The 22,523-nt window shown below is 39.4% G+C and overlaps 2 protein-coding genes across 2 annotated transcripts; one reads left to right on the top strand and one right to left on the bottom strand.

Moving 5' to 3' along the window:
- Positions 1 to 1,468: 1,468 nt before the first annotated feature.
- atpaf2 (ATP synthase mitochondrial F1 complex assembly factor 2) lies at positions 1,469 to 5,536 on the bottom strand. Its single transcript, XM_088323063.1, has 7 exons — positions 5,228 to 5,536; positions 5,124 to 5,168; positions 4,905 to 5,053; positions 4,740 to 4,837; positions 4,486 to 4,679; positions 3,138 to 3,253; positions 1,469 to 1,881 (listed from the first exon to the last, which is right to left on the bottom strand). The coding sequence occupies exons 1-7, from the start codon at positions 5,328 to 5,330 to the stop codon at positions 1,744 to 1,746; spliced, it is 843 nt and encodes a 280-aa protein (XP_088179189.1). The 5' UTR covers positions 5,331 to 5,536; the 3' UTR covers positions 1,469 to 1,743.
- Positions 5,537 to 6,067: 531 nt separating this feature from the next.
- On the top strand, positions 6,068 to 12,831 carry LOC148347379 (glucose-induced degradation protein 4 homolog). Its single transcript, XM_088323064.1, has 6 exons — positions 6,068 to 6,523; positions 6,839 to 6,898; positions 10,545 to 10,652; positions 10,719 to 10,820; positions 10,892 to 11,022; positions 11,817 to 12,831. The coding sequence occupies exons 1-6, from the start codon at positions 6,152 to 6,154 to the stop codon at positions 11,878 to 11,880; spliced, it is 837 nt and encodes a 278-aa protein (XP_088179190.1). The 5' UTR covers positions 6,068 to 6,151; the 3' UTR covers positions 11,881 to 12,831.
- Positions 12,832 to 22,523: the final 9,692 nt, after the last annotated feature.

Raw genomic sequence — 22,523 nt, forward strand, 5'->3', positions numbered from 1 at the left:
TATGTTAGGAGTGACAAGATTGGATAGATTGAGAAATGAAATTAAGAGACAGAACTGGAGTAGTAGTGGAATTGAGCAAGCTGTGAATAAGAGAGGCCTCGGTTGGTTTGGACACATGGAGAGGATGGATGAGAAGCAAATGTTGAAGAGGATCTACAGAGCAGAAGTAAATGAAAGGAGACCAAGAGGAAGGCGGCGATTGACGTGGATGGAAGATGTTATGAGTTCACTGCAGGAAAGAGTTCTAAATATAGTGGAAGCTAGAGCTCTTGTTGTTGATAGGAATGAATGGAGAGGTGTTGTAAAAGGATAGTGGGATTTTTAGACTCGTTCCAAGGGATGGGCAGGGCACCTGTATGATGCGGCAGGGGTAAATCAGTGAAAGCTGTCGGGCCCTGCTGTTGAACAGAAGAGTGTGTTGTGTCACCCTGATCGAATGACATGGCCGCTTTCTTGTGTCCCGTTTCATCTGGAGGGACGAAAGCATGAGCAACTTGTGTGCCGAAGTGCTTAATTTGTTTGGGCGTTTAGTCATTTGGGTTGGCCATGGTTCAAATATTTTTGTGTGTTTTTTTTGCTACTTTTTCCCTTTTTATTTTCTTTGTTTTTGTATGTGTTTGTCTTGCTGTCGGTCACCCCTCTTGAGGGATATGACCAAGGTAGTCCATATCGTCCCTAGGTGTCAATGAACGAGTAAGTTGTCCTGTAATTGGGTGGTAACCAGCTCACGGTGTCCCCTGCCCACTGCCCGAAGATAGCTGGGATGGGCTCCAGCACCCTGCAACCCTACTGAGGGTAAGCGGTGCAGATAATGGATAGATTTCAAATGATTGCTCTTATTAGGAGTTAATAAACCTTGCTAACATAACACGGCACACATTTACTCACAGCAAGACGGACTAATATATATATTTCATCTGGAGCGATGAAAGCATGACCAACTTGGGTGCCGAGGTGCCAAACTAGTTTGGGTGTTTGGGCATTTGGAATGGCCATGGTCCAAAAATGTTTGTGTGTGTTTTTGCTATTTTTTTCCTTTTTTATTTTGTTATTGTATGTGTTTGTCCTGCTGTCAGTCATCCCTCTTGAGGGATATGACCAAGGTAGATAGATACTTTATTCATCCCCGAATTTCAATTTCCCAGGACAGCCACCCTGTCGTGCATATATATATATATATATATATATATATATATATATATATATATATCATATATAAAATACGGGAAAAATGTACAAGTAGACAGGTATGTAAAATGTGATTCTTTTCTTCTTCTTTTTAAATCTGTTAGCAAGATAAACTTTGGCTTTTTCTCCTAAGCCCTTTTTTATTTTCTACTTTCATTTCAATTGTATTTATTGTAACCTTGCATTTGAGAAAAATTTAAACAAATATTGACTTTGAAGAATGCAGAACTTGAGTCCTACCAACTAAAAATATTCTGTGCAAAATTAAAATGGACAATGGTGCCTCCTGCAAATTTATTTGGTCAAACCCAACATATATACTATGCTTATTCATTCACATCCATTAGCTTCATGCTCGGAGTTCAAACATGTCATGGATGACTGAACAAGCTGGAAACTCAGTCTCCACACATAGTAAAAATACAAATCAAATAAAGACGTTTGAGATGTCAAGCATCCGCCTTTGCAAATATTCTATTATTGATCCAATGTACATGACTTGACTTGACCAGAAAGGTGTCAGTTCAATAAGAAGTTTGCATGGAAGCTTCCTTCTCAGTCCTGCAAAAGTTTGCGTTTGACAGTAGAACTCTCGGACGAGAGCTGCACAAAGAGTGCGCCAGCAGCGGTACGAGCCCTTAGCTCGTACATGTCGTAGTCGTGAGCCCACTCAACATTTCCCCAGCATTGTATCTGTCAACAAATAAAAACCTCAGGGTTATTTCACATCAAGAGCTGCAGCTATAGCAAAGACAAATCAGTAATGATAATTTGGGGATTCTGGATGAAGATGTAAATCTCAATGCTTCAATGCAAATAATAAATTGCATTAGAGCAGTAGTGGACTTGAAATATAGAATTGTTAAGTTAACGCTTTCAAATTGTTCATTTAAGCATTGAGAGTTGACACTTGTTAGATAAAGCTCAAAACTGACCACTAGATTTCGCTATATGGTGGAGTGCAACCAAAAACACAAGCATAAGGAATAATACAAACTACAGAGACTTGAAGTGACAAAACAGCACCCTTTTACTTCTCATTTTCCCCCCAGCCTGTCACAAGGTTTTTGGGGGTTGCTGTAGCAGCAAGAAGCCAGACAATAATGCCAGTTCCTTCCCGGTGTGCCTTATGTTATGTAAAATATATTCAAAATTTCTTGACCACCATGTTTGAGAAAAAAAAAATACATATATGATAGTTCATGTATTCGTGTTTGATATTCAAATCAATATTATTTTAAAGAATGGAGTCTTGTTTTACTAATATAAGGGCTAAATAATAACCAATGTTTCTTTAAAGCTTTAATGCTGTCAAAAGCAATAACTTTTAATCCTCAACTCTGAATTAACCCAAGAAATAACAATTGATCAAACTAGAGCAGAACTGGGCAGGATGGGACATCTATCATTTAAAGACTGCTGTTAAAAAGTTAAAGCTTTAACTTTATGTTTACTCAAGAATTTGAGGAACTTGAAAGCTGAACCCTTTTATAAAAAGCACTCAATGCTGTTCAAAGCTGAAACTTTAGAGCTATTACTCTGAGTTGACCCGGGTGGTTATAAATGTCTGCATTTTTAATATTACAAGGCCAAGTGCTGTACAAAATCAAACATTAAAGTTAACTCTGCATTAACTAGAAAATTAAAACAGCTATTAAGTTTTAATTTTTAAGTTTGACTTCTAAATCGCGAGTTGTCAAAAGTTTAAACAACTCTGCGTGAACTAAACGGTTTTACAATATTTGCTTTAATCTTTCAACTTTTGAACAGCATTTAAAGAATGACTAAAAAGTACATAACAAACTAAACTACCGGTAACTAGAAAAAACTGAACACACCGAACTAAAACTAACAAGAACCAAATTCTGTGAAAAAGAGAACAAGTGAAGATACTGAGCGCAGATGTTACAGTGGATTACGACCTCTTACGTGGATTTCTGCGCATATACCTGGTATTCCTCTTCCAGTCTGGAGAGCAGGACAGCCTGTTCTACGCTCAGATGTCGGTCAATCATCCCAAGCGATAACACAACAGACTTCAGCTGGGTGATAACATACTCTAGTCCTACACAAGAAGAAACATTACTGTCCTAACATAGAAATAATACAAAATATGAATCAAGATGCTAAAACTCTAGTCAGAGATTGTCATTCTAGCTAAAAAAAAAAAAAAAACCTAGATGCCCGGTATACGGTTTCCCTGCCTTATGAAGTTTTCACTTTACTGTGCGTCTTGTTTTTTTGGTCACTTGGTATGTAACTTTCACCACTATACAACACCGACAAAAAAAATATTTTCTTTGCCCAAAAACATAGAATTAAGAGTTTGCTGTGTTCATGCCTTTGATGAGCTTCGTATCCAAGATGCCTGTCTGTTATTGGTCGTTGTCACATAAAATGCTGACATGCATCATCAAAATGCCGATAAGTTTTGGGATGAACTACCTCCCACAATATCTTTCTTTTCATTCAAAGCAGATTGTCAAGTGCTTCATCGGAGATACAATAATGTATTTTTAAATGATTTTGATGGCTACAAGTCCCAATGCTTACCGTGATGATGAAGGAAAAAGCAAAAACACGATAACCATTGAAAAAAAGCTTACTATTATCAAGAAATACAAAAGACGCACACAAATCACTACCCTCTCTAGGTTGCATGGCTTTAGCCAATCCACAATAAAGATTATTATTAAAAATGAAGAGGCGATTAAAGCAAGGAAATCTTCGAACGAAAATCTTTTTTTTTTTTATCCGCTATTGCAGTCTTTTCCCCCACCCGCTAACACCATTGGACCATATAAAGACTCGTTGTAACAAAAGTAAATACATTTTTCGTCTTCATGTATATTTATTTATAATGTTATTTAATATGTGCATTTGTTACACATTAGTAGTTCCTCCTATATACTATTTTGTTATTTTAATGTTTACAACTGGGGTACCGGGGTTATTCTCTTACCCGTTCACACACACACACACACACACACACACACACACACACACACACACACACACACACACACACACACACACACACACACACACACACACACACACACACACACACACACACACACACACACACACACACACACACACACACACACACCTGACTTAGAAAGCGCTGTATAAAATGCATTTACCATTTACTATTAGCTACGCATTAGAATACATTTCTATCCCAGGCTACACAGCAATTTCACTTTGCGATTCCCACCTTAGAACGGATTAATATTGTATCTCTGGCGTCGACTGTAATCAATAATTGGATCTACTCATTTGCTAGAGCATTACCCGTAAGAGACCAGAAGTTATACGAGTTGAGATGTTGGCAGAAGGTCTCTTTGGTTGCCTGAGGGATGTCCGGGCCCATAATACTGGACGAGGAGCCAATGGTGACGTTATATCTCTCCTCAATCCAATTCAAAACAGGGTCCCACTCGTTCTTTTGTAGATCTACTAAACCGTCGGGCTCGTCTACTCTGTAACTACAACAAAAATAAAAATTTTAACCATCTCAACGAACTTGATTTCCACGATGAACATACCAAACAGTGTCCGTCTCTAGAAACTTCAGGGCGGCGCTGATCATTTGATCCTTGTTGCGTCCTGTCGGATTGTCCAACGCGGTGTTGCAAAGTGTTGTCTGCAGAAACAATTCAAAGAAAATGGCATTCTGGTGTCTTGAATATGATGAATAATTCAAGTGTTACCATATGCATGGTGTAAAATTTGAGCGTATCCCTTTGAGCATCCCACTCGGTTGCCACGGCGATGGCCAGGGCTTCATTTGGCGCCGTGAACAGCTTCCCTCCTGGGGTTTTCAGCTTCTTTCGATCGAGGTTGATCTCGTATAAACCTCCTGAAGGAATCATGCATGATTTTGTTTTTATTGTGACATGAACTTATTGTATATTGATCAGGTGACATACCTTCACCGTGTGATATACTGACGTCTTGGTAAAATCGTTTTCTCTCTATAAGCAAATGCAGTTAGTTGGCTGTAGACAACAAATCAAGGAAACGAACTTCTTACCCGTTGAGGCCGATGATGAATATTTCTGTATATGGGAGTTGATTTTAAACCGAGGCACGGCATTTGCGAAGTGCCGGTGAAGCCTCGCGATGCTTTTTAACATTGCAGCGAGTATGCTAAAGGTAGTTTAAGTAAAACGCAAAAACAAGCTAGGTTCTAGTTATTATCAAGAGTTTTTAAGTGTCCAGGTACATATTTGCCGTGAATAAATATACCTTGTTGTGGTAAGACGTTTCATCAGCGTTAAAAAAACACGCGTGTGACCTTCCTGAACGTCAAGCAGAAGCTCTTTTCCTCAACGTAGGGAATTGTAGTTTTCAATTTGGTATTTTTCGCTCTAAAACATAAGACAAAAACTACATACCCAACCGGGGACGGCTACTGACTACATAGACCAATAGCATTGTAGGATATAACCGCATCGAAGACAATTAACCAATGAAAAATATCGATGCTACCGCTATCATTTTCGGGATGAAATCCGCTTTACTTTCCAGAGTACCGTTTCGTGCCAAATGTGTTTGTAATCATTGAATAAAGGAAAAAGAGTTTCAAAACATTTTTGGATTCCTGGGATTTCAGTGGTCAGGGTTTGAGGGAGTGTTCGGGCAGCCGAGCCAATATGAACTGCGTGACTCGGGACTTCTCTCGCCATTTATGATCATCTTAAAAGTATTATTACATAATAATAATAATAACAATAAATATACCATTCGACAATAGTTTTATCAGTGTCAAAAAGCACGCGTGTGACCCGTGTATGTGAAGCAGCAGCTTCCCTTTCACGTAGGGAATTGTAGTTTTCTACTTGACATATTCTACTACAAAACAACAGGAAAAAAACTACATTCCTTTCCAGTGGAGGTACTAACCACACAGACCAATAGTATCGTATGATATGACCGCGTCCATAACGATAAACCAATGAAAACCTCTGATGCTCTTGCCTGCGTCGTCGCAACGAAGTCCACTTTATTTTCCCGGGTCCTCGGTGGTTCGGGTTTCGAGGGGGGGTTCGGTGGCCGGGGGACCGCTTCAGCCCCCTTAACGCTTCGTCCTCACGAACGGCTACCGAGCAAGTGTGGAAAGCAAGCCGGCCAAGCTGGAGCCATGCCCGTTCCCGCCGGTTACGACTCCCAGCGCGCGGCCTACGCATCCTCGGCCTTGCTTATTCCACCGCCCCCGATCAACAGCCGACAGCCCGGCGTGCTGACGTCGCTCATGTACAGCGGCTCCAAGTTCCGGGGGCACCAAAAAAGCAAAGGGAACTCGTACGACGTGGAAGTTGTGTTACAGGTAAGCGTTTGAAGTGACATTATTGTGTTTTTATCAGCTGTCAAAACGGGGGCGTGATGATTGACAGGTGGGGAATCAATGAGCGTAGGCCTAGCTAGTAAGCTAAGGTAGCAATAGGCTAGCATCGTATTCATCAACATTGCTAATCCATCATGACATGTCATGCACATTAACGACTTTTGTGTTTCCGTTAAGTATGAATCTGATGAACTCAATTTGCATGCAGCCGTTTAATGCAAAATGGCTAACGTGTCAAGTGTGCCTGAAGGCTTGCAGCCAACATGGTCACTTGTTTGTATTCTTTTCCATTTCAAGCATGTCACCATGGAGGACTCCTACCTATGCGGTTACCTGAAAATTAAAGGACTAACGGAGGTAAGACTAATGATCGCCGATCGAAAATCCTCATCTCAAAAGAACACTCAAGGCTGGCATTTCATGTACAATATTCCCTAGATTTTGGCGGGTAATCCATTTTAAGTCAATTTCCAGCAAGTATTCCTACTTGCATATGTATGTCATTGATCTATTCTCAGGTGGGAAATTGTGATATTACCATACCTGTCAACCTCCACGGCTCCATGCCCTTACAAAATGTTGTATTTTCCCTTACAAAATAATCTTAAACCATATTTTTTTCAAATGTGTTTATTTATGTAGTTTAACATGTTATATTTTGCATGTGTTTTGTTACATCATATATATTGTTAATTAACATTTTGTTGCGAGATACTGAGTTGCTCGACATGAATGAGGTTTATTATAAAAAAGTTCAAAAATTAAGTAGCTTGGACGTTCACTGTCGAAGGAAAAAATACATGCAACAATAATTAAGTAGAATAATACATTTTCTTATTCAAATTATTAATTCATTTTCTGGATTATGTTATTGTTGGTAATCTACTGATTAAAGGGATAACCACAAACCTGTCTTTTTTTTCATTTTATCTTTTTATACTTCCTTTTTTTTCTTAACTTTTTTATACAACTTAATTTTTGAACTTTTATTATAATAAACCTCATTCATGTCGAGCAACTCAGCATCTCACAACAAAATGTTGATTAACAATATACATATGATATAACGAAACACATGTACAATATAACATGTTAAACTACATAAATAAACACGTTTGAAAAAAAAAAATGGTTGAAGATAATTTTTGTAAGAGAAAATACGACAGTTTGTAAGGGCATGGAGCCGTGGAGGTTGACAGGTATGATGTAGAAGTGTGAGAAAATGTCGACAGTGGAAAAAATCTTTACTATTTTATGATTTCTACTTGAGTTCTGTAAAGTCATGATCATTTGTTTACCCATTAATCACAAGAAGTCTCAGACGCTTGCCCTGACCAATGACTGTCATGCTTTTTAAAATATTTCCTTGCTTTAATCGCCCTTCTATTTTAAGTAATGGTCCTGATTGTTAATTGGTCACTGCCACGCAACGTAGCGACTCCTGTGCCGCCTTGCATTTTTTTTTATAGCCGCAAGCTTCGTTTCCATGGTTGTCTTGTTTTTGCTTCTCCATTTAGCGGTAAGCCTTGGTACCTGCGTTAAAATCTATAAAAAAAAATGCAGTACAGTGGGACCTTGCTACTTCGCGGTTCGACGTTCGGGGATTCAGAGCTTCGCGGTCTGTAATGGTAAACACCCCCCCCCCCCCCCTTTTTTTTTTTAAAAATTTTATTTATTTTTTTTTTTTTTTGTAGGGGCGTCACTACTTTGCAGATTTTTACTTTTTGCGGGAATCCCCGTCGGCCGACGACCCTAGTCTTTAAAATGGAGGCACTTCACACACTGGTCCGGACCCGTTCTCGTTTCCTGGTGTTGTGCCCAAATCCGACTCCCGTACAGAATCCTCCCCCCCTCGCGTGAACGCGCATTCCGCTGCGCTTCCGACAAATCGTATTCGATCGTATTATATATAATACGCTTATTGAAACCATAAAGCGAGCTAATTAAAATAATTGGGCGATCGTAGTCTATATAACGCGTTTATTCAAACAATAAAGCGCGATCGTATTCTACAAAATGCGTTTGTTAACGCGGATGAAAAAGCCACCATGGCTCTACATGGCGCTACACGGCCCTCGATGGCTCTGGCCGACGGTGGGGGGGACCTGTGGGGTTAGGGGCCGGTGAAGCGGAAGCTGCACCAAAAACGCGCGCCGGTGTTGTGCCCAAATCTGACTCCCTCCCCCCCTCATGCGGGGGGGGGGGGGGGGGGGGGGGGGGGGGGGGGAGGATTCTGCGCTTCCGTCAGGCCGGCCTCCGCGCGGAGCGCCGGACCTGATCGGCTTGTCGCGGTGTCATGCGTATCGCGCCCGAAAGTACCCGCGCCGCGGGTTAGGGGCTCGCTCGCGAATAATAAGGATAAGCGGTGAAGATAATGAGATAAGATTTATTTATTTTTTTCTTTTTGAAGGGGCGTCGCTACTTCGCAGATTTTCACTTTTTGCGGGTGGTTTTGCTCCCCAATAAACCGGTCTAAAAAATAATTAAAAAAAACAAAACAAATATTGTCTTTTTTTTTTAATGTGTAGTTGCTACTTCGAAGATTTTCAGTTTTTGCGGGGGATTTTGGTTCCCATTAACCGGCTCTAAAAAATAATAATTTAAAAAATAAATCAATTAAAAAAAAAAATTTTTTAGAAGGTGTGCCGCTACTTTGTGGACTTTCACTTATCGCGGGTGGTTTTGGTCCCCATTAACCGCGATAACCGAGGTCTTACTGTATTGTATCACACTTACTGTGCAACTAGTGATTATTTTAATTGATAATTCGATCGATTATTCTTTCGACTAATCGATGAATCCGATTTTTTTAAAAACACACTTTTAATTTCCTCTTGTATTACAATATTGAAATTTGGATACATAGAAAAATAGTGCACAAAACAACAGAATACTCTATAATATAAAAAAAAAAATCCAAGGGTTTGTCAAACAACTTAACTATAAGCAAAAATACCGAAAAATGTATGCTATACACCCGCAAGTCTGTAAGATACTCTTTTCCTACCATATCCAAAGATCATATTACATTTCAACTTACCAAACAAAGCAAAAACAAAGAAATGGCAATACATAAAAGTTTATGTGTCAAAAATTTCTCCGCCCCAAAAAAATATCAAAAATGTAAACCCACAATTTCTTTCGGGGTTAAATATTTTAATCTGATGAATATTCCCTATTTGGAAATTGCATTATATACAATATGCTTAAGAATTTGTCCCTTGTGTTCAGATAAAAATGTCATCATGATTATTTTTCTTTTTACTACATATATTAAATAAATTGGTTTTCATATTTTTTTCTGTTTCTGCAGCCAATTTTTGGTTCCCTTAACTGAGTAGTGTTTGACTGTTTAGTTCCAAATTTAGTTTGTAATGATGCTATCAATGTTCAACAAAAAATTATTAAAAAAAGTAAGATACTTTTATAAAACGGGTCTTAGGGCGCCCTCTGCCGGATTAAAGTGGTACTTCAACCCTACAACTTCACAACGAGATCAAAAGTACTTACTTGCATCGACTTATTTACATTAATAATAACAAGCAACACGACGAATCGATAAGGTAACTGGTTGCCAACGCCTTCATAATTGATTTTATCCATTCGTTGTTGCAGCCCTAACTAACTTAGTCTGTTGCAAGCACACACAATTCTGAAGTGAATGAAGAGAAAGTGATTGTGGGAAGGAGTTCAGGAAATAATATGTCAGTATTTTCATGATGCCGTGACACAAACCAACAGCAGGCCAGCCTTTTCAGATAATGTTAACTAACTGCAGACAGGTATCTTAAAGACCTAACGTGTCATCCGCATAAACACTGCAGTCCGAATTTGGTAAGCTTTAAAATTTATCGTGGATGTGACAGAGTGGGGAAAATGCTGTATAGAGGGGCAAAAAACCCATTTTGTTCCACACAGTAACGTGAAAACGTCCCAAGGCTGGGACCCTGTATTCTGGGGTTTACTCTATCCCAAATTAAAAAGTCCTCATCTCTTGCTGTAGGAATACCCGACACTGACCACTTTCTTCGCCGGTGAGATAATCAGTCGAAAACGTCCGTTCCTCACGCGGAAATGGGACGCGGACGAGGACGTAGATCGCAAACATTGGGTAATCGTGTGACATTTGAAAGATCTAAACGTTGAGATTTTTCTTCTAAAACAAGTTTGTCATCAGGGCAAGTTCCAGGCTTTCTACCAGTATGCAAAGACGTTTAACGCGGACGATTTTGACTACGAGGATCTCAAATCTTCTGATTATATTTTTATGAGGTGGAAGGTAAGAATGGGAAATTTGATAAAACAAGTAATTCAGAATGGACTCTAACCTTATGTTTTTTTTTCTGTCAGGAGCAGTTCTTGGTCCCGGACCACACAATCAAAGACATCAGTGGCGCTTCCTTTGCTGGATTTTATTACATTTGCTTCCAGAAATCCACAGCAACGATTGAGGGCTACTACTACCATCGGAGTTCTGAATGGTAATTGCACCTTTATTTTTATTCTCGATCCAAAAAGGCTGGAAATGTTCAGCTTGACGGCTGCAAAAAATTCTTCAATCTTCTTTATTGTCAACCTAAATTTCAGTTAATTTTCAAGCACTCCCTCATTTCATGTTAATGCAATTACATTATTTTTCTTGGAATTAAGTGTCAAGTGTTTCCCTTTTAGATCGATTATTTGTTTTTCCTAAAATGGGGAATCATTCACTCATTGGATGCCACTGATGGGTGTAGTTGTCAAATATCCATTTGTGTCATTAAATAAAAAAAATAAAAACTATATTAGAATACATAAATGTAATTATCTAAATATTTCTTTAATAAACAAAAGGGATAAAGATAGTGAGAAGGGGGAAAGAGAGAGAAAAGGAAATCCAAAGAGAAATAGAGAAGGAAAGAAGGGGAAAGAAAGAGAGAAAAAAGAAAAGGAAAAAAGGAAGAGGACGCAAAATAAGGTAAAAAGACACACAGAAAGACACAAAGAGAAACAAAGATAGAGAAGGAGAGACAGCTAGTGAAAGAGAGTGAGAGAAAAAGAGAGAAATACAAGTACAGCGTCTTTGTGAAAGGCACCTGGCTTTGGCAACTTCAAGTGAACATATCTCAACCTGCAGCTCGCTTTTCTCTTGCGCTTCCCTCAGCATTGTCTCGCGGGACGGATTCAATCCCTTAGCAGGCCTGATCCGGCCCGCGGGTTGCCTGTTTGACACCCCTGCTCCATAGTACCTGTAAGCCTGCTCATAATCTGAAATCTGTTATCTCACCTCACCCAGGTACCAGTCTCTAAACCTCACCCACGTCCCCGAGCGCAGCGCCGCCATCTACGAGTTCCGGTGACCCCGGCCTGGGTCATGGATCTAGTTTCGGACGCAGATTTCTGCGCACGCAGAAAAAAAAGGCAGTGCGGGATCTTTAGAAGACGCGTAGGATGGGCCGCCCTATGCAGGCGGACGTTTGAATGTATGTGAATCGGGCCGGGTTTGAAAACAAAAACACAAAATGCAGTCGTGCTCCCCGCTGAGTCGGAACCGGGGTCAGAACTCATCTGTTTTAAATGTCTGGCTTTTTTCGGGGGGGAGGTCCCCCAGACACTTTATTGAGACGCGACGGGAATCGTTTGTCGAGGATAAACGTGATGGAAAAAAAAAAAAAGAAGCGAGTACTTCAGGTATGTTTCCCCACCGAGAGGATATCTGCGCCCCTCCTCAGAAGACTGTGTTGAATCCCTGCTCCCTTCAAGGTGGTCTGATGCGCTTTTTTTTTTCTTAAAAAAATCGCAAACCGTGGATGTCGTTCCGTTGTTAATATTTGCACAAAGGAAAAATTGGCGTACGTGGTATCGAGAAAGCTCACAAGCCTCCTTCGTCGGTACACAAGCTCAAAGCTTTTTTTCTTTTTAACTCTTTTTAAAGCGTGTGATTGTTTGGAGTGTCGAGAGACGATTAAGTAGTGTTTACCAGTATTTTTTTCACTTTTAATTTATAAACCCCGCCCTCTTTGTGAAGTCTCTTTTGACTATGCAACATGTTTAACAACATAGCACTCTCCCAACATTTGCAGAGCGTTTATTCTATCCTTTAGAGTATATGAAACAAAAAAATAGTATATAAATATATATTATATCTATTGAAAGTCATTATTTTTGTTAAATCCCACCCTTCCATTCCCTTGTCATGTGACTGTGCCATGTTTATTTTATGTCACTATAAACAAATGGGGTTTGCTTAGGATTGAGCCTGTGAAAGGATGAATTGGGGAATTGGAAAAAAGAAACTATAACAAAGCCAACTTGCTGTCTGTGTTTTTCTTCACTTTTTGTGTTTAAGCTCCCTCTTGTGGGTGAAAGGGGATGGTGCAAGTTTGATATCGAAACGGATTATTATTAAGAATACAGAATCTTGGATACTCTCATTTAGTTTTTTTTGTATCGAAACGGATGATTACTTAGAATTAAAGTTTTGGACAATCTCAATTTGTTTTTATTTGACTCGAAAAACAAATCAAATGTAGAGGTTGGAAAGGGGGTCATTTTGTTGCCGTAGGATCCCATAAAGGCTACGTCCAAGTCTAGGTTGCCGCTGCAGGAAAAAAACCCAACAAAAAAAAGTGACCTATTTATAGCACCTGGTATTCCCAGGTGGTCTCCCATTCGAGTACTAACCAGGCCTGACCGAAATCAGGCGTCTTTGAGGTAGTTTGGCCATAAACGGTCTATAATACACTTGACATTAATTACTAACTAAAATCAACTAACGTGCTTGTTGGCTCTTGAATAGGTCCCTTGCATGGCGCGCCAGAAGAATAGACTTACACTATATATTGATGGATAAAACGGGCCTTTTCTGCCCTGCAGGCAGAAGAGAAGATGCAATTATCTTGGAAAAATCAACCAATACACATATGGCTTCTTAGCAAGTGAGCGGGTGTTTGTGTCTTCTACTACAAGTCCCTCAATGCTTTGGGGCACCCAAATATCCCACTTGAGCTTAGGTTGAACGGATCAAGTTTGTTTGGGTCCTACTTTGCGGAAATGGTTATCAAACCTTTTCACCAAAAAACTATGGACTTAAAACTATGTACTTAAATCTCCAGCTCAGTAGCCTAGATGGTAGGGCGCTTGTTTTGAGACTGGGAGGTCGCTGGTTCGCGCCTCGGCCGAGTCATACCCAAGACTTATAACATTGGTAAAATGGCGGCGCCCTCTGTTGGCTGCGGCTGCATCGGCTCGCTACAACGGGTCAGGTGTATCGACATTTCGTTCTGTGTACATTGTTACAAAGAATGACAATACAAAGAAAATTATGAAATGATCTGCATTTCTATAGCGCTTTTCAAGTCAATGACTTCCCAAAGCGCTTTACATTGTGCTTCACATTTCCCAATAGCGGCCGTGATCTGTGCAGCCATGTAAGGCGCTAACCTGCTTATTGGGGGTATTGGGGGTTCAGTGTCTTACCCAAGGACACTTCGTCATGTAACACGGACAAGCCGGGATTCGAACTGGGATCCCTTTATCCTAAAACGATCGCTCTACCTCCTGAGCTACTGCCGCCCCAAAATTATTATTATTATTATTATTATTAAGTTATGACCTTAGAATAGTGATGTTTATTTTGTTTTTAACATTCGACACCCGAAAGGAGATTGCATAGAATGCCAGTTTTTGATTTTGACTGTTATACCTCACTTGTGTTTTTTTTTTTTATATCAACGTGTCCTTGGGCAAGACACTGAACCAGATGGGCAGGTAGACGCATTGCATGGCCTCTGGCTATCGGTGTGTGAGTGTGTGTGTGAAAGGTTGAGTGTAAAGCTCGTTGGGAGGTCTTCAGTGACTTGAAAAGCGCTATATAAATGGAGACTATTGACCATTTTGTATTTTATTCTCGTAAAAGAGCAAACCCCTATATAGGATTTGTAGTATTTATAAATGTATTTTTTAAATAGAATAATCCAATCTTTGAGTCTGTTTTTACCTAACCAGTTTAGAAAAAATTAAAGTACAGTACCACCTTCTAATTTGCTTTGGCCCACATTGTGTATTAAAACAGCAACCATAAACATTGTCCGTAAACGTCCCCTCTTAAAGTAATTTAAATTCTGATAACAGTGACTAATCAAGCTTGATTACGATGAAATGCTTCTATGCGAGTACATTTATTTGTGAAACAAGATTTCTTAATATTTATGATCTTTGAAATATATAGTGGCTTGCGAAACTATTTGGCCCCTTTGAACTTTGTGACCTTTTGCCAAATTTCAGACTTCTAACATAAAGATAAAAAACCTGTAATTTCTTGTGAACTATCAACAATAAGTGGGACACAATCATGAAGTGGAACACACTTTATTGGATATTTTAAACTTTTTTTAACAAAAAACGAAAAAGTGGGTCTGTAAAATTATTCAGTCCTATTCAGTTAACACTTTGTAGCGCTACCGTTTGCTGCGATTACAGCTGCAAGTCGCTTGGGGTATGTATCAGTTTTGCACATCAAGAAACTGATATTTTTGCCCATTCCTCCTTGCAAAACAGCTCGAGCTCAGTGAGGTTGGATGGAAAGCGTTTGTGAACAGCAATTTTCAGTTCTTTCCACAGATTTTTAATTGGATTGAGGTCTGGACTTTGACTTGGCCATTCTAACACCTTATGTTTTTGGGTGAACCATTCCATTGTAGCTTTTGCTCTATGTTTTGGATCATTGTCTTGTTGGAAGACAAATCTCTGTCCCCGTCTCAGGTCTCTTACGGCCTCCATCAAGTTTTCTTCCAGAATTTAGCTCCATCCATCTTCCCATCAATTTTAACCATCCTCCCTGTCCCTGCTGAAGAAAAGCAGGCCCAAACCATGATGCTGCCACCACCATGTTTGACTGTGAGGATGTTGTTTTGAGGGTGATGAGCTGTGCTGCTTTAACGCCAAACATAAGGTCTTGCATTGTTACCAAAAAGTTCGATTTTGGTCTCATCTGACACCTTCTTCCACATGTTTGGTGTGTCTCCCAGGTGGCTTGTGGAAAACTTTAAATGACACTTTTTATGGATATCTTTAAGAAATGCCACTCTTCCATAAAGGCCAGACTTGTGCAGTATACGACTGATTGTTGTCCTATGGACAGATTCTCCCACCTCAACTGTAGACCTCTGCAGTTCATCCAGAGTGTTCACGGGCCTCTTGGTTGCATCTCTGATCAGTTTTCTCCTTGTATGGGTTGCAAGTTTAGGCGGATGGCCCGATCTTGGTTTGGTTTGCAGTGGTCTGATACTCTTTCCATTTCAATATTATTGCTTGCACAGTGCTCCTTGGGATGTTTAAAGCTTGAGAAATCTTTTTGTACCCAAATCCAGCTCTAAACTTCTCCACAACATTATCTCGGACCTGCCTGGTGTGTTCCTTGTTTTTCATGATGCTCTCTGCGCTTTAAGCAGACCTCTGAGACTATCACAGTGCAGGTGCATTTATACAGAAGCTTGATTACACACAGGTGGATTCCATTTATCATCATTAGTCATTTAGCTCGACATTGAATCATTCAGAGATCCTCACTGAACCCCTGGACAGAGTTTTCTGCACTGAAAGTAAAGGGGCTGAATAATAATTACACACACACTTTTTCATTTTGTATTTGTTAAAAAAGTTTAAAATACCCAATAAAGTGTTTTCCACTTCATGATTGTGTCCCACTTATTGTTGATTCTTCACAAAGAAATACAGTTTTATATTATATCTTTATGTTTTAAGTCTGAAATGTGGCAAAAGATCACAAAGTTCAAGGGGGCCAAATAGTTTTGCAAGCCACTGTATAAATATGTTTAATGCAACCCTCGCTCTAACTGTAGTTTTAATTTGATGCGCCTTATATAGTGGGCAAATAAGAGTTTAGTCAACCAAATAAGCAAGTTCTGCCACTTGAAAATCTTAGATACAGACAGCATACCACCTCAAAACACGCCAAGTAGTAGACGAGAGCCCCCTGATCTTCACGTGTTTGGAGGTATTTTGGTTTCTCGGCGTACGATAAAACAACAGCGGCGACGTGCACTGGAAACTTTGAAGACAGCATGTGCCAACCGAGACGGGCAACATTTAAAACTATTACTCGCTAGAATCCGCGGAAGGAAACAATTCAGCCCAAACGAGTGCTAACGGAAATTCAACAAGCACCCCAATTTAAAAAAAACGGGTGAGACAGCTATCACGGCGCTACCTGTGTACCCCTGCAACCAGCTGCCACTCTAAGAATGTACTCACCTGTTTACCATTCCTCATATTTGTGAAATGCTGTGTAACAATTTGTCACGAAGTGTCTTTGTTCTGATATTAAAGATTGGTTGAAACCGCATCGGATTTTGTCAACTTTTACTCAGAGGCAAACAAATTCGACTTAAAACGTGACTGAAAAAAGTCAGGATCATTATCGCAATAATGATCAATATTGACCGATAAGAATTGTTTTATAGTGATAACAACTTTAGTCATATCGCCCAGGCCCTTTTTCAAGTACTGTGTTTCCAAGCACACTTCATACCTTGAAAAAACATTCAAAGTAGAGCATTTTCAAGGATTTCAAGCAACCATATGAACCCTGAATTCGAGTTCAAGAAGATGAGAAAGTCCCTGGCAGTAACGAATGGAAAAAAATCCAGTTCAATTAAACACACCTCTTGTTTTATACGAAATAATTTCATCTTACATAATGACTTTTGATCGGGGCCAAAAAGGTAGACAAATTGGCCAGCGTTGGGAAAATGGAGCGCAAATGAACCAGGACGGTAAGCCAAACCTGTCGGAATGCCGCGAAGAAATACGCGTGCCAAGTCTACACAAGAACCTGTTACCTGTCTTTGAGAACCAATCTGTGTTGGGAAAATTTTAGGTCAGCTCTGTGAAGGAAGAAAGAATTGAGTCATTAAGGTTGTCATGTATAGAAGGTGTGGCAGTGTAATTGATGGAAAACGATACAAGAGGTAAATGCTTATGGAGCTTTGGTATTTGAGTGACAACGTCTTCTAGGTCATGCCTTGACTTGATGCATACATACAGACGCTGCCCTACTTACGAACGAGAGGTTCCGGACGATCGTAAGTTGCTTCAGTGCTATATTTTGAATGTTTAAGGTTTGTATAAGCATGTTTAAGGCTTGTACAAGTAACCTATATTGTTTTGTACAGAAAAATAAACATTTCATAGAATAATATGCTCTATAAAGATAAATACATCGAGTTTAACTTACTTTTGGAAGATGCGCTTCAAGAGGTCCTCCTTCGTGGTAAAAAAGTGGCGGAAAAAAAGCGTTCAGACCATTTTCTCAACAGCATCGAGCTTCCATATTCCACTTTCATTTAAAAAGAAATGGCTCGTCTCTCTTTACACTTTACTCCAACCATATTGAATGGATGCACAAGATATCAAACAATAAAAACGTCAAAGTTCTTAGCGCTGAAGATACAGTATAGAATGTTTACACACGAACTAGGAAGAGAAAGCCGGATTTCTTCTTCGGGGTGGATGCTGGGTGAGCTCTCACAGCGCCACACGGCCGTAGCGGCGGAAATAAGCACTACAGGAATGTCCTGTACTCGGAAAACGGTGCACACAATACAAAATCTAACTTACAGCAATGTCCGGATATTTTTGACATCCCGAGAAAATGTTCGTAATTACCGTTTTTCATTAAAATATTTTTTTAGCTAAACTAAGAAAAATCTGCGAATGTTTTTCTTTTTACCCATCCAGGTCGCTGCATCTCATTTTTTCCCATTTTAGCTTACAGAAAATGGACAATTTGTTTTATCAATACCATCAATATTTCTTATGTAATGTATTTAATTAACGAGTTTCCTCTGACTTGCAGCATCTTGGTCACCACCTCTCCCAAATCTTTCCTTGAAAAAAAAAAAAAGAAAATCAGACTTTATTGTTTCAATTCATGCTACAAATGTTTTGCAATGATCTGCTTTTAAAAAAAATGATTTTTTTTAGCTTCATTGCAAAAAAAATGATTTTTTTTTTAGCTTCATTGCAAAAAAAATTGCATTCATTTCTGAAAAAAAAACTTCTTAGGCATCTGGGTCACCACCTTTTCCTGTTTATTTAGATATAATGAAAACAAAAAAAACACCCTGAGAACAACCGATTTCGGGAAGCTAAGCAGGGCCTGGTTAGTACTTGGCTGTGAGACCACCAGGGAATTCAAGGTGTTGTAAATCGGCCATTGGTGCACGCTCTACTGCGACAGCACTGACTGCACAGTCAGATCAAATCAAATTAAATAGATAAACAGGGTTGGGTAGGGTTACTTTAACTGGATTACTTTCAATTACCTTTGGACTACTCCAATACCAAATATGCTAATAAAAGAAAAGAAACTAAATATGAATAGAATTACCGGTACTAAATTTTGGGGAGTAACGGAATACATGGAACGGCAAAAATGATGTCGGCAAGCTGTTTGGATTTATTTTAATTTTGTTTCTGTCGCATTTTAGGTTAGTTTTGCCGGAGATCAGAGAGATCAAAGCCAGAAGAGAAAGCTTACCACGTGTTGTGAGTCATCATTTTATTCATATTTAGGCGCTTTTGTCTTTTATTAGCATATTTGGTATTGGAGTAATCCAAAAGTAATTGAAAGTAATCCAGTTAAAGTAACCCTACCCAACCCTGTAGATAAATAAATGTTTTGCACATGACTGCTCTACAGAATGTGTACAGATACTTATAAGGGACAAAAGGTTATGAGTTGCAGAGTAGAAGTGTAACACAAAATTATAACTGATAGGCTACTCAGCTGATTTGTACATATGAGAAAATGGGCGGGATTTATCAAGTTCTCTTTGACCTACTCCCTTTCATGTATTCTGTTAAGATTTAAGTGATAGGAATAAATAAAACGAAAAAGAAAAACAATGAGAACAAGGACATCATTGGTCTCATATAGACAACTTTAGCATTCTTGCAGGGGTTTTTTTCATACCCCATTTTGTGCTTGCTCAACATCCAAAAACCCAATTGCTCTTAATCAGCGGAAACTCGCAAAGTGCAAAGTAAATATCTGGCGCCGTGTGTTGCTCTTTTTAGTGAGACAGTTTGACACGTCGCAATTATGTTAACGCGCTTTTAACATTCCGTGGTCAAGATCCACTTTTGACATCTCGAGTCAGACTCGAAACACGCCCGGCGTGATTGATTGCATGTAAGGTTTGAGAGCTTACTAGGGCACATGTGTCAAACAATGACTTGCGGTTTTAAATATGTCCACTGGATGTCGCCAGATCCAGGCGCTACTGGCAGAGCTCCCACTGTAGTCAAGTCATTTTTATTTGTATAGCCCTTAATCACAAAGAGTCTCAAAGGGCTTCACAGATTATTACACAGACTATTTTTTCAGACTATTATTACATCATCCCTTGATCTGGAACCAACATGAGGGCAAGGAAAAACTCAAAAACCTCAACATGAGGAAAATGAAGAAACCTTGAGAAGGGACCGCACATGTGGCATCCCCCTTTCAGGATTACCAGACAGCAAAGGATGTTGCAATCACAAATAATACAGAGATATTATCGCTTAATAGCTTACTACCATTAATCAACCAGATTGAGGAAACCCATCCTAATATTGTTTTATTTTGTTAAGAAAAGTCAAATTCTGTCATGATGACTGATCAGTATCACCTGTGCCTGCGGGCTACCTGATTGGTTCCTTGTCCTTTTTAGGCCCAGTCATTTCACTCGCCTGTTGTCAGTCCGTCAGCGAACCTCTGTTTCTACAAGGTAAGCACTTTGACTCTGACTCCCGTCGGTCCAGCTTTTTGCAACCGTTTTTCCACCCGTCCGTTCCCGATTTCCCCGTTTGTTTCCGGCTACGACCTGTTTTTTGACCCCGAACATGTTTGCTCTCCAGTCCCGGTTTACGACCCGTTTTTGATCCCAAACACCTTTTTGCTCTCCTGTCCCGGCTATCGACCTGTTTTTTTTGTTTTTGACACCACCATCTTCCGTTCTGGAAGATCCACTTCCGCATTTGGAACACGATCCGATTCTGTGAGCGGCTTGCGTCCAGTGAGCACCAGATCGCAGGCGCTGCCCTTCTTCTTTCTCTCAATAAACTTGTGGTTAACGTTACGCATCTGGGTCCTGATTCCGTTCTGGTCGTTACACATTCGCGCTGTTAAAGCTAATACGAAAAATACAAAATTAAAAGAATGCAACCTTGGCGTCTTTTAGAGAAGTTTAAAGAAGCTTTATAGCTTCATATCTGTAATTGATATTAAAGCTCACAGCTAAGTTCCCATATCCAGGTAAACATTTACATATAAAATTAAAAAGCAGAAAGACTTTTGAATCATTTATTTAAATTAGTGTTTGTATGGTATTTTTGGTATTTTCCAGGTTCCCTTAATTAAATAAACTGTAGTGGATTTTTGGTGTGTTTTGTGTGTGTGTTTGCAAATGCATAGTCGAATAACACCACAAGAGATAAAATCTCAGAGAAGGAAGAAAATATTCAGAAAAGAACCCTCAACAGTCGTTGTATAATCAAATCTCACATCCTTGAATCATAATTCAATTGTGAGCCTCAGAGAAGACCCCCAGCCCTCCAGCTAAGGCATATATTTTATGCCTTTAATTTCCTAGTCTGGCGTCTGTGAGATTTTTTTTTCTACCATAAAACAAGCAAATTTTTGGGGCGGACTAACCTGATTTTGATCGAGTGATTGACATTTTTTCTTTTTTTCACCTCTCAGTTCCAAGCACCCAATACATTTACCACAAAGACTCTCACACAAATAAAAAAAAACTCTCAAAAACCAAACCGATTCAAAGTGCCCCAAGAACCCACAAAAAGACTCTCACACAACTTGAAAAAACTCTCGATAAAGTCTCCCATTCAAAATGGCCCAAAAACTCACAACAAGGCTCTCACGCGACTAACGACACTTCTCACAAAATTTCAATTTCAAAGTCTCAAAGAACCTACAAAAAAACTCTCCAAAAAACTCTCCCATTCAAAGTGCCCCAAAAACTCACAAGAAGGCTCTCACATGACTAACGACCTAACGACAAAGTTTCCAGTTCAAAGTCTCCAAAAACTTACAAAAAGACTCTGACACAACTTAAAAAAAACTCTCAAAAACCGATTCAAAGTGCCACAAGACCTCACAAAAGACTCTCACACAACTTTAAATAACTCTCAAAAAACTCTCCAATTAAAAGTGCCCCAAGAACTCACAAAAAGACTCTCACACAACTTAAAAATACTCTCAAAAACCATTCCGATTCAAAGTGCCCCAAGAACTCACAAAAATACTTTCACAAAACTTGAAAAAAACTTTCAATAAATTCTCCCATTCAAAGTGCCCCAAAAACTCACAAGGAGGCTCTCACGCAACTAACGACACATCACACAAAATGTCCAGTTCAAAGTCTCCAAGAACTCACAAAAAGACTCACACAACTTGAAAAAAACCCAAAACCAATCGATTCTAAGTGCTCCAAGAACTCACAAAAAAACTCTCAAAAAAGTCTCCCATTCAAAATGACCCATAAACTCACAAGATGGCTCTCACGCCACTAATGACACCTCTCACAAAACCTCCGGTTCAAAGTCTCTAAAAGCGCACAAAAAGACTCTCACACAACATAAAAAAAAATCTCAAAAACCAATCAATTCTAAGTGCTCCAAGAACTCACAAAAAAACTCTCAAAAAAGTTGAAAAAAAGATTCAAAGTGCCCCAAGAACTTACAAGAAGGCTCTCACGCAACTAACTACACCTCTCACAAAAGTTCCAGTTCAAAGTCTCCAAGAACTCACAAAAGACTCTCACGCAATTTAAAAAAACTCTCAAAATCCAATCTGATTCAAAGTGCCCCAAAACTCACAATAAAGACTCTCACACAACTTAAAAATGGTCTCAAAAACCCTTCCGATTCAAAGTGCCACAAGACCTCACAAAAAGACTCACACACAACTTGAAAA

Source organism: Urocampus carinirostris, chromosome 19 (genome assembly GCF_059441175.1).
Source record: "Urocampus carinirostris isolate Australia breed hairy pipefish chromosome 19, RoL_Ucar_1.0, whole genome shotgun sequence".
In the NCBI taxonomy this organism is placed as follows: domain Eukaryota; kingdom Metazoa; phylum Chordata; class Actinopteri; order Syngnathiformes; family Syngnathidae; genus Urocampus; species Urocampus carinirostris.

Bases quoted from the DNA above. Each gene is read 5' to 3' on its own strand.
- atpaf2 (XM_088323063.1), bottom strand. From the start codon at position 5,330: ATGTTAAAAAGCATCGCGAGGCTTCACCGGCACTTCGCAAATGCCGTG. The intron at 5,054-5,123 runs GTATGTCACCTG...TGATTCCTTCAG, and splicing joins CAGTATATCACACGGTGAAG to GAGGTTTATACGAGATCAAC. The intron at 3,254-4,485 runs GTAATGCTCTAG...CTTCTTGTGTAG, and splicing joins TAACTTCTGGTCTCTTACGG to GACTAGAGTATGTTATCACC.
- LOC148347379 (XM_088323064.1), top strand. From the start codon at position 6,152: ATGAAAACCTCTGATGCTCTTGCCTGCGTCGTCGCAACGAAGTCCACT. The intron at 10,653-10,718 runs GTAATCGTGTGA...GTTTGTCATCAG, and splicing joins ACGTAGATCGCAAACATTGG to GGCAAGTTCCAGGCTTTCTA. The intron at 11,023-11,816 runs GTAATTGCACCT...CACCTCACCCAG, and splicing joins TACCATCGGAGTTCTGAATG to GTACCAGTCTCTAAACCTCA.